This window comes from Ursus arctos, unplaced genomic scaffold (genome assembly GCF_023065955.2).
Source record: "Ursus arctos isolate Adak ecotype North America unplaced genomic scaffold, UrsArc2.0 scaffold_12, whole genome shotgun sequence".
Lineage (NCBI taxonomy): Eukaryota > Metazoa > Chordata > Mammalia > Carnivora > Ursidae > Ursus > Ursus arctos.
The window spans coordinates 29194465-29206950 of NW_026622786.1; the positions used below are offsets into that span (position 1 = coordinate 29194465).

At 35.1% G+C, this 12486-nt stretch overlaps 1 protein-coding gene across 5 annotated transcripts in view; it reads right to left on the bottom strand.

The window, feature by feature from the left end:
* The window catches only part of CCDC18 (coiled-coil domain containing 18), a 108093-nt gene that overhangs the window by 44349 nt on the left and 51258 nt on the right, over positions 1-12486 (bottom strand). For 4 of the 5 annotated variants that reach the window (XM_057310456.1, XM_048220689.2, XM_057310455.1 and 1 more), the window contains 3 exons: positions 7799-7966; positions 5738-5880; positions 591-754 (listed from right to left, as the gene is read on the bottom strand). In XM_057310456.1, the coding sequence (XP_057166439.1) occupies positions 591-754; positions 5738-5880; positions 7799-7966 (475 nt within the window). The remainder of the gene's footprint in view (positions 1-590; positions 755-5737; positions 5881-7798; positions 7967-12486) is intronic. The other variant, XM_057310457.1, reaches the window with a different exon arrangement.

Genomic DNA, 12486 nt, shown 5'->3' on the forward strand with positions numbered 1-12486 from the left:
AGCAGCATTATCCACAATAGCTAAATCGTGGAAGGAGACGAGATGCCCTGCAACAGATGACTGGATTAAGAAGTTGTGGTCCATATATACAATGGAATATTACTCAGCAATCAGAAAGAACGAGTTCTCAACATTTGCTACAACATGGACCGCACTGGAGGAGATAATACTAAGTGAAATAAGTCAAGCAGAGAAAGACAACTATCATATGATTTCTCTCATCTATGGAACATAAGAACTAGAATGATCAGTAGGGGAAGAAAGGGATAAAGAAAGGGGTGGTAATCAGAAGGGGAAATGAAACATGAGAGACTATGGACTATGAGAAACAAACTGAGGGCTACAGAGGGGAGGGGTGTGGGGGAATGGGATAGGCCGGTGATGGGTAGTAAGGAGGGCACATATTGCATGGTGCACTGGGTGTTATACACGACTAATGAATCATCGAGCCTTACATCGAAAACCGGGGATGTACTGTATGGTGACTAACATAATATAATAAAAAATCATTATAAAAAATAAATAAATAAATAAATAAATAAATAAATAAAAATATACAGGCAGCTAGGTTCAGCTAACCTGTTACTTACCAGAATTTGTCTTCTTATCTAGTTCTGTCTTTGTCTGTTCTAAGATCATGTCTAACTGAGAGAGATGCATTGCTTTATTTTCTCCATCTCGTTTTAGGTACATTATTTCTTTTTCCATTTTAGAGAGTTCTTCTTTGTACTGATCCATCTCAAGTTTTACTTGCCTAGTTAAAAACAAAAAAATAAAACAAGTAGTAAACAATAATTTGGAAACCTAAAAGCCAACTGACTTGTCTCTGACTAAACAAAACCTGCAAGTTATATAAGGGCAAATATCAGCAAAACGTCTAGTCAGAATCTTAGGTCACCCTTAGGTCATATTATTAAAAATGCTCCAAATAAAAGATTGTAATTCTGCACCAATTATGTACCACTAAACACAACTGTACTACCTGGTAATATTTAGCAAGGCTAGCCTTCTTTTCAACTAACTACAGTTAGCTTGTGAAAAAATTTTGTATACTGAGAACATCTGTGGATAGGTGTCTGATTCATCTGGAATTTCTGTTATTGGCAACACAGAAAATAAGGAAGCCAAGCAATCAAAATATTCACCATCTAATGACCATACTATGCCTAGGAGAATCAAGTCCGTTATTTTTATTCAGACCTTTATTATTTATGTTAACCCTTTTTAGCTTTACAAGAGACTAGAGATTCTCAGACTAGTGCAACTTTCTTGCTTTACAGATGAGGAAACTGGAAGGTGAGTGAGTGGTCTGGAATAAGACAAATAGTTATTAACAGTGAGAGAATCAGGTTTACTAACTTTCAGTCAGTCCTGAGCTTATTCCAACATGGAAGATCCTCTACCTATAGACAAATCAACACAGTGAGATAAAGTTTTGAGTCCATTTTTTGGTAATTCCAAAGTGATATTCACTAAGTAAACAAGTGCTAATGTCAGCCTCAATAGTGGGTAGAACTGATGCTCTCTGAATCAACATTTTTTGTTCTTGTTCTTTAGGTCTTTGATATTTAGTAAATTGAGTTTGCAAGTGGGAACATTTCTTTTGTAAATGCAACTTAGATAAATGTAGATTTGTTCAAGAAGTTGTTTTTTTTTTTAAAGATTTTATTTATTTATTTGACAGAGATAGAGACAGCCAGCGAGAGAGGAAACACAAGCAGGGGGAGTGGGAGAGGAAGAAGCAGGCTCATAGCGGAGGAGACTGATGTGGGGCTCGATCCCATAATGCCGGGATCACGCCCTGAGCCGAAGGCAGACGCTTAACCGCTGTGTCACCCAGGCGCCCCTGTTCAAGAAGTTTTTAATCTGATGTCCCTGAGTAAACTCTAGAACTATAAAACTCCTGAAACAATATGCAAAATTATCTATACATATGTTCTATGTACAGAAAATAATCCATAGCTCTTTATCACACCCTCAAATATGTCCATAGTCCAAAAAGTTAAGAAGCTTATTAGATAAGTGATTTTTAGCTTAACTAATTAATTTCTTATATTACAGTAGATATAAAAGATAATTAGAAAATAATAAATGAAAGAGGTTGGCATACAGTACCAAGAGATGACAGCCTGTCAGCAAAGAAGTTGGAGAAAAATTATATTTAAAAAAATGCAAGAACTCGAAAAGGACAGTAGTCTACAGACATTTAGTGAAAAAAGGGGGCTCTATACTCTTCAAGATTTTGTTGAGGTGCTACTGTATCTTTCAGCATGGTATAATAGCTGGTATGTAATGATAACCCTGAGACAACCAGAAAAATTTTAAATAACAAGAAAATATATATTTTAGAAAATTTCTACCAAAAAGAATTTTTTGTTTTGTTTTAAAGTTTCAGTACTTGGTAAAGATAAATTCTACTCTTATTTATTTATTTAACAGCAACACTCATTATTTCTTGATGCTAGGTGAATGAGGCATTAGTATAATATAATAAATATTTAAGGGTTTGAAAATTTTAATTATTATATAAATAATCCAATACCAAAAGTTTTCCCCTAACTTTCTTTTCCACTTTCAAAATTTTAGAACAGGCTTTAAACCCACCAGTTTTCCCAGAAATATTTCATGTCTTATTGCAGAGTTATTGACAGCAATCAACTCTGAAATTGGAAATAAAGCCAAAGGAAGGATTATGTAAACATAATACTAAACTTTTCGAACATGACGGCTGAGACTCTCTGGCCTCTACCAATGTAAAAAAAAAAAAACAAAAAAACAAAAAACCAATGGTAACGGAGGCAGTACAAGAAATAAAAAAAGTGCTATATGAGCTGAGAAACCAGGGTCAGGTTCATTTACATGAAGTGACATTTACATGTAGCACCAGAAGCACCTTTTAATAGTTGGTTCAAAAAATTAGTTTCCTATCTATCTGAAGATATTTTAATTTTAAAACAGATCCAAGCAGATATTTTAACTAATATAACTTTTGGGAGAGAAAAACAGAGTTTTATAAATTGTAGTTCCAGAAGGGAAAGAAGCAATAGTGGGACCAGAGAAATTGGAAAAACCCTGGTTCACGAAGAGAAGATATCACAGAACTAGGGTATTTCTTTCTTATGAAGTTTAATCATTTTGTTCCTAAGCTTCTTATTAGTATTTGGGACTTACTTTTCCTCCTAAATGTGCCTATTAGCTATAATCAAGAAGAGGTTTTGTCTAGAAGTCAAAGGGTGAAAGGAATAAAAGGAACAAGCAATTGAAACAGAAAGCAAGATCATCAGTGGGAGCAAGGATTAGGGAGCAGTTGTTGGGAGTTTTGAAAGAAAAGGCCGAAGCATAAAAGAGTCTTCTACAAAAGTTAGTAATGTGATTGTCAGGCAGCAGGTCCCTTAAGGGACCACTTAAGGATGAAATTATGAATTTAAAGTAAGACTGGTCAGTGTGCTTATATTTTCCTCCAGATTCTCTAAAGATGCAAGCATGGAGTAGCATGAGTTAGATTCTTAGTGCTGTGTAGAAAAAAGTAAGAGAGAGGTAAGAAAGTTGCCAGTAGATATAAATCATTGATTTTATGACTGACTAGAATTTAAACTGGGTAAAGAAAGGAGAGGACATCAAGGAATGAACTAGTGGTGGAACTGATGAATTAAGTCTTGGTGAGATCAAAGCACTGTTGAATTTGGGGTATTAAAGGGAATCAGGTGATAACAGAGGTATAGATGCCTAATATTCAGATTATGGAAAAACGGGAGATATCAGAAATGATAAGATCCAGAGTAAATCACATGAGTGAGTGGCTGAGGCATGTCAGAGCTCAAGATCACTAGAGGAGAGGAATCTTTAAAACGAGAAGCTAACATCTCAGAAGGATCAGCTAACAGATACTGAAATCCTCAAGAATAACGATGACAAGAGTGGTGTTGGAGGAAGCAACAGTACATCACGTGGCCTGTAGGTGTCAGCAACAGTGAGGGATGATATGGTCCGAAGACCAGAGGTTCACATAGTATACTATTTCATATCTCAACCCTGTGGGGTACAAGAACTATGGGAAAAAAATTTTTACTTTAGAGGGCTGCAAGACAGGAAGCAAAGTCCTCAGGAAGTGTAATATTTCTGTTAAAGCAAGAGAAAAGAAGTAGGGAATATGGAGAATGTCTTTCAGGATGGACTGTGAATTCTAGAGGACGAGTAGAAGTCTCTCAGAAGTTGGGATAAGCTAAGAGAAGGAAACAGTACAAGTGGTGAAGTTTTGGGGAATTAGTATGAGTTTGGGGATAGTATGAGATGACTGTTGACCTGGAAATACACAGCTTCCTGTGGTGTCCAGCATAAGCAAGGATAAAGTTATTATGTAACTATTCAAGTAGACACTGGTGGTGAGGCTGTTGTGTGGGAGACACCAGTCAATGGAAGAAAGAAGGTCTAAAGAACTGTGATCTTAGGGGTGCCTGGGTGGCACAGTCGTTAAGCGTCTGCCTTCGGCTAAGGGCATGATCCCGGCGTTATGGGATCGAGCCCCACATCAGGCTCCTCCGCTATGAGCCTGCTTCTTCCTCTCCCACTCCCCCTGCTTCTGTTCCCTCTCTCGCTGGCTGTCTCTATCTCTTCAAATAAATAAAAAATAAAATAAAATCTTAAAAAAAAAAACAAAACAACTGTGATCTTAGTCTTAAACACTGGGCAATCCTCTTGACCCAGTTGAGTGAGCTGACATCTCGAAAAGCAAGTTGCTACTCAATACACAGGCCTGATCTTTACTCCTGTCAGTGGGAGAGAGGGAACCTGGGGACATACAGTTTTAGTTCAAGTGCCTAAGTTAATTCTTGACTCCTGTTGGTAGCATGGTGGGCTAATTATGAGGGTATTATTAATTACGTAAACTCTTGCTGACAAACCATAAGAGGTCTTGGGAAGCTGAGGAATGCTTTCAGCTTATGGGTCCCTTTCTTAACCAATTAAATATTGACTCCTGGGCTTGGCTCAGCCAAATTAAATCAGAATCCTTAGAGGCGAGACCTAGGCATCAGTACTTTTTAAATACAGCTCCTCAAGTAATTTTAATGTTCAGTTAAGGTTCAGAACCACTGTTGTATTCTATTAAGTTACTCTTTCCCATAAACAATTAGACACCATAAAAGTTTTCAATGAGTACACCTTTGCCTAAAACTTTTAATACTAGTCACAATTTAATATAACACAACAGTTGCTGAGTGCCTATGAGGTATAGGGAACTATGCTAATTGTTGTGGGAGGACCCCATAATAAACCAGAAATTATTTTGGCCTTAAGCACTTGTAATACAATAGGAGGATAAAGGATATTAACTATATAATACAGGGGCGCCTGGGTGGCTCAGTCGTTAAGCGTTTGCCTTCGGCTCAGGGCGTGATCTCAGCGTTCTGGGATTGAGCCCCACATCAGGCTCCTCCGCTGGGAGCCTGCTTTTTCCTCTCCCACTCCCCCTGCTTGTGTTACCTCTCTTGCTGGCTGTCTCTATCTCTGTCAAATAAATAAATAAAAATCTTTAAAAAAATAAAAATAAAAAAACTATAATATAAAAAAAGCATAAAGAAGGATCTAAAAGTACAAACAAAATGCTAATAAGAACACAGGCTGTGAAGAAATTAAATCCTTAAGCAAATGCTTCACTTAACATTATCTGATATTGAAATTCAGGTAACTACTGATGTTGAAATAGGAAGAAAAAGAAAAATTAACATATTCATTTTACCTGGCAGTACCAGTAAGCTCAATAACTTTTTGCCTTTTCAAATCTGCTTCATGTGTGGCTGCTTCACATTTCTCTTGCATTTTTCTCAACTTTTCAGCTGAACTTTCCCTTTGTTTTTGAAGCTCTTGTTCCAGTTTCGATACCTTGTAAAAATAATTTTCAGTAAGTATTTTAAGTTCAGTCACATCATAACATTCTTTGGAAGAAAAATATTTATATAAATATGTAGTCTAGCCTCTCATTCAGTTTCAAGATGTATTATAAAACTCAAAGTACAGACCAGGAAGTAAATGTTTTGGAAATAAAAAAGCAAAACTTAACTCCGTATAAGATATTTCATTCATATACATATTTATAGAAGTAGCCACATCATAACACTAAAATAGGATTTACAAGAATTGAACAAAATAATGGTAATCGTTCCCCTTTTCATTATCCCCATTTGAAATGTTTTCTTCACTTGTCAAACGATGTTGCTTTCCTTCTTCACAAACTGGCTCATTCAGTGAAGGATTTCTAAATTCCCAACTGCCCTCAAATGTTACCATTTGTAGTTGCTCCTACCCATTATTTCCTCTGTTCTCCTACAGTGACGGAGGTATTCTTCCTCCTATATAAGTCAAATTGCTTCACTGGTGTTCTGGATTCATTTTCTCAGGAACCTATCCACTTTTCCAGGAACTCCTACTATTGACTATCTACTACTCTCTCCTTCTGGCTTCTTTATATTAGCATTTAAACATATTCAAGACATTCCCATCGTAAAAGACTATCCATACCTCTATCTCCCTCCAACCACCACCACCACCACCCTTTCTTTCCTCCTCTTCAGAGCCCAATTTCTCAGTTTTCTATGCTTGTTGTATCATCTCCTCACTTCTCATTCATTTCTCAACCCAAAGCAATTTAGCCTTTCTACAGAAACTGAGCAATGTCACTAATGACTTCCATGTTGATAATTCTAGTGGACATTTCTCAACCCTCATTTTACTTGATACTGATTTCAGCAGCCCATGACACCAATTATCATTCCTAATTTCATGAAATACTTTCTTTGGTTTCTGTGTACTGTATCTCACAAACATCTGCTCAAGTCAATCTTCCCACCTCTCGTTCTGTATTTTCTCCCTAGTTAATCTCAGACACTCCATGTTTTCAATGAACATTTACATGACTCTGCTCTTCAAGTTAATCTCTGGCTAATGACTTTAATATCCTCTCTGCTCTTCTAAAACCTCTCACTAAAGAACTGAATACAGATTATAAGTTATTAATACCCACACCTCTAACTCAAGTCCCAAGAATAAAATTAAAATAGTACCCAGGTAAAAACTAAAGGGAATCACCAAAAACCCACCCACTCTGTGTTTTTACTGAATAGCACACTCATAAGCAGAAAGAATCTCAAGATGAGTAATAATCTGAAAGGATCTAACATGGAATCAATGCATAGAGGAACATGAAGGAAAGGCAGAAAGAGGATACTGTATACACTGGAAAATTTACTCCAAATACTACAGAAATTTTTAGATATAAACTTCTTTAGACCCTCAAAAAAGTTAAAGACATACAAAAAAAATCTCTTAAAGATCAAGAAAAACAAAACAAAAAATATGAAATATCTGCCTGAAGAATTCTGATGAACTGGTAATGAATGAAAGAGAAAAGATTCAATTCTAGTATAAAATTCCTAGGATTCTTTCATTGGAGTAATAACTTATTTTTAGAAGTAAGTAGTTTCCTCTGGGATTTTTCTTGTAGTGCACTACTTTAGCATTTCTTTAGGGATTATCATCCGTCTTGATCCAAAAACATGACTGAATGAAGAAGTCTAAATTATAATTAAGTTCTACGGAAGACAAAAATGTGCCCATAGTATTAAAGATGCAGGTTAGAATACACACAAATAGAACTTCACCCATTTTTCAATGTTAACGTAGAATATTTCTTATAATATGAAATCTGTGAGGTAAATAGCAATTAATATGACAAAATATTTATTATTGACTTTTACAATTTCTATTTCATACAAGTGCAACTATTCTGACCAATAAGATGTACCTGTTTTTCAAGTTTAGTTTGAATGTCTTCTAGCTCTCCGTTTCTAATTGTCTCTTGTTGTAACATTTGCTGCTGTTGCTGAAGAGTATGTTGTAGGATAACATTCTGCTCAGCAGTCTCTTGAAGACTGTGATTTTTTATCTTTAGTTCTTTCTGTAAACAGTATACCTAACAAATATATATATTTCTCATTAAAATGACATTTCAAATAAAAAGTCATAAAATGTCAAAGCTGTCTTCCTTACTATCTTCACTTGTCATGTGGGATTAATTCTATTTATGGCTATAGTTTGTTATATGGAAGGGCAGGTTCACTTCTCTTAAGGGAGGGCGTGTTAGAAGGGCCTGCTTATAAGGCTGACTCTTGGCTGGTGTCTGGGAATGTGGCTTTTGAAACATTCCCTAAGTGAAGAGATTGTTTTGCCTGGCTGTGGCACTGAATCATGCTTTCCTTCTGACAGTCTGTAATTTTGATCAGCCCACAATAAAAACTCTCAACTTTGAGTCATAAACAGGCTTCTCTGGGCAGAAACACTGCACACCTATTGCCACATTTCACTGCTACAGAAAGGAGCATGTTTTATGTGACCCCCTCCCAGAGAAGGGAGAGAACCCAGGAAGCCATAGATTTCTCCACACTCCATAAAATGACTCTTTTCTCCTTACTGAGAATAAACTATAGCCATAAAAGCACTGCATAAATGTTAGGTGCTATTTATTATATTATTGTTGCTACTATTGCTGTTTGTAAAACGATATCTCAGTAAAGCATATGAATATTCATGATCCAAAAAACACATAAAGGAATGACAATATCAACTCTTTGCTCCAAATATTTAGGACTTGAATATGCTGGTCCCCAAAATTGCTTTAAAAGATACCTTTAAAATTATCTGGAAGTACCTATTAAGAAGGAAAAAAATTCCTTTGTCCTAGTAATCCAAATCCAATTAAGTCTGCCCAAAGAAATTATTTTAAAAATCATATTAATGCAGCAAAATTTAACATTTATTTTATACTATTCTTTATGTGATCCTAAAAGGGGAAAGTTTAATAAATGATGATATATCAATCTGATTTAAAATGATGCAACCATTTAAAATCGTAATTTAAGAGGCAGTAGGAAATACAATATTTTACAAAATGAAATTAAGTGGAAAAAGCCTCCCAGAATTACATTTAACATAATTATGAAAAACATTCAGGCAAATAGAAAACTGAAAACTTAAGTATTAGAAAATGAATTGCAGGTAAATCTTTAAAAAATATCTTATCGTTGCTTACATAATAACTATTTTTAACATGAAGGAAAATAAAAGCCATTCCTTAAAAGCAAAAAAATCTTTCCAATAAGTATTCCAGAAGAAAGGAATTTTAAACTGCTAAGAAATAGTGGAAGAAAACACTAACTTGGTCCTTTTTCCTAATTATCCAGCAGTTGAACATTCAGAATCATGAAGGGCTGAGGGGCCAAATATTCTTTGCTCATAATGAGAAGCTCTTAAGTTTCACATTTCTTGGGCACCTGGGTGGCTCAGTTGGTTAGGCAACTGCCTTCGGCTCAAGTCATGATCCTGGAGTGCCAGGATGATGCAGTCCTGCATCCGGCTCTCTGCTCAGGAGGGAGTCTGCTTCTCCCTCTGACCCTCCCCCATCTCATGCGTGCTCTCTCTCTCTCATTCTCTCTCAAATAAATAAAATCTTTAAAAAAAAGTTTCACATTTCTTCATTATATGATGACACTGTAAACTTGGAGAACTTTAGGCAACTAAACAATTTCTTATTCTATTATGATAGTCCTTTTTTATGCTAATCTGCTTAATTTTGTCTACATGAAAATAATTTATTTAGTATAAACATGTATCAGTATCCCGTTTTCTTTTTTTTACTTGCTAGCCTCCAAGAAAACTGCAGATCACACTTAGTACAGTAGTTTATTTTACAAAGAACTGACTTCACTGAAAGACAAATTTAAATACTATTTTCTTTTTTGGAACATCCTGTCTTATACTTACTTTGCTAGTCAGAGGAAAAAAATGGACAAAATATTAAGATAAAACAGAAAAAAAAGAAGATAAGCCGTAACCAAAACACCAAGAAACTGTACCACATAATAACAATAAAAAATTTATATCAGCAACCAGGCCATTGGCAAAATAATTTCAATTAAAAATATTGAGTATCAACCTACATCTATCCAATTTAAAGTGGCATTTTATTGCACTACCCTTTAACTTCCACTTGACTTTAAAATATAAGAAATAGTTTTTACATTATATTCTCTACTAAGTTATTATATTCAGAGAATAAAGTTTTCCCAAAGGATTCATCATTTTATAATTAGGGTCAAGAAAAAAGTAGAATTCACACTATAACATCTACTTGACAATTAACTTTATCTAGATTAATCTATATCTGAAGGAAAAATACTCTCACAATTATTACAGAAAATAAAACATAAGCCAGGGGTCCCTGGGTGGCTCAGTCAGTTGAACATCCGACTCTTGATTTTGGCTCAGGTCATAATCTCAGATTTGTGAGACCGAGCCCCTCAGTTAGGTTCCGTGCTCAGTGAGGAGTCTGCTTGAGATTATCTGCCTCTCCCTCTCCATCTGCCCCTCCCCCTGCTCACATGCTCTGTCTCACATAAAAAATAAAATCTTTAAAATAAATAAATAAAATAAAATATAACCCAGAAAAGTTACTGATATGATGATATGATGATGCCAACTTCTCAAAATTTAAGTCTATCAATTTGAATAAAAATATCAATAAAATGATTGATTTTATGCAAAAAATGTTTAGGCTTATTCACATCTATTTTGTTGTTTATTTTCTCCTATCATGTTAACAATGTAATTTTGCATCATACTTTTATCACTTTTTAAAGCACTTTAATATGGAATTAAAATAGTTTCAAAACGATTCAGAACCCCAAAGTTACTATTATTTTAATCATAAATGTACTTACTTCAACATGTGGAAAATAATATTTGCCTGAGGCAAAATTTCAGAGAACCATTTATTAGCTTTTTGTGGCAGATAATCAATATTTAGTTTTTACAACTGGATAACGTCCTACCAGTATGTTCTAGGGTCACTTAATTATTCAGTTAGTATGTGATTTGGGAGTATCTACGGATTTAAAAGATTAAAACATCTTTATAACATCACCTATTACTAAAAGAATGGATGTACTATGAATCAAATCCAATTTTCTAAAAGCTAGCTATATATGATGAAAACCTCACCAGTCTGATATAAGATAATACAGTTGACTCTTGGAACTGCACAGTACACGCGTGCAGATTTTTTACAGCACAGCACTGTAAACGTATTTTCTCTTCCTTAGGATTTTCTTAATCACATTTTTTTCTCTTGCTTACTGTATTATAAGACACATATAACAGAAAATATGTGTTAATCATCTATGTTATGGTAAGGTAGATGTCTAGTCAACAGTAGGCTATTGTTCATAGTTAAATTTTTGGGAAATCAAAGGTTATATGGGGATTTTCAACTACATGGCGGGGATGGGGTTGGCACCCCTTACCTCTGCATTGTAATTGTAATCAAGGGTCAACTGTAATTATATTAACCAGCATTGATATTAAAATTTGCACTAAACACAAGTAACTCAAAAGTGAATAAATGTATGGGGTGGTACTTAAAAAAACAAAGTAAGTGTAACTGGATTTTGCTCCATGTTTCTTATCAATATATGTGAAAGAGTGAAAGATAACCTGTTAAGAAGCCAAATACACATGCATTGAGATAATAATTCAGCAGCAATGAAAAGTACAAATCTTTCTAACTTACTTAATTATTCCCTAGTATAGTTGTACCTACTTGACTAATACTTCTGATCTCTAATTCAGTTTGGAGCCTAGGTTTATACTTCCAGTTGTTTTAGAAATAATTCTAATTTCATTTTAGGTAAATGCCTACTACCCACCCTAGTCTCTGATGCAGTTTCTGAGAACACAAAGTGTAAAGCTCAACAAACTCTCTTGTTACAAACATTGCTTGTGTCCAGATTCCATCTTTTCCAAGTCCATTTACACTGAAGTACAGAGAGGGCTATCAAAGAAATGTTTAAATAATGTTTGATGAAGTTCATAGTAAAATAAAAATAACATTTCTATTTTAAAAAGTCAAAGTATCCATAGTTGAGGTAATTTAAATTCCATATACCGCAGTAGAGAAATATATGCTGTCTGTCAAAGATGCTGTAAAAGCCTTCATGGACAGATGTGGAAGGAAGAAGACAGGACCAATAAAATATGAAGATTTCCTTTTTTAATCTCTAAACTTATATAATTATGTGATGCACTTAAGTCTGGAGTGCCAGTCAACTACATATTTGCTTTTAGATCTATGCCTGCCTTCCCCTGCTCTGCTCCAGGTATTGCAGGAAATTCCCCTCTGGATAACAGAAAGATTTAGCTAGTGGGAGGGACCCAGAGCAGTTCTCCTCTGCGGCCTCAGTTTCAATTAGACTCCTTTGTGGACCTCACTCCACTAGGCAGCCCTGCTTCTGGACTATAATCATAGCATCTTTTCCTGATAGTCCTTTACCCTGGTTATGGTAGTGATAATCTGAGTTATGATAATGATAATCTGAGTCACCTTACCATGCTTTATTTGCTTCTCCCCTCATCCATCACCAGTGTATCTAATTCTCTGCA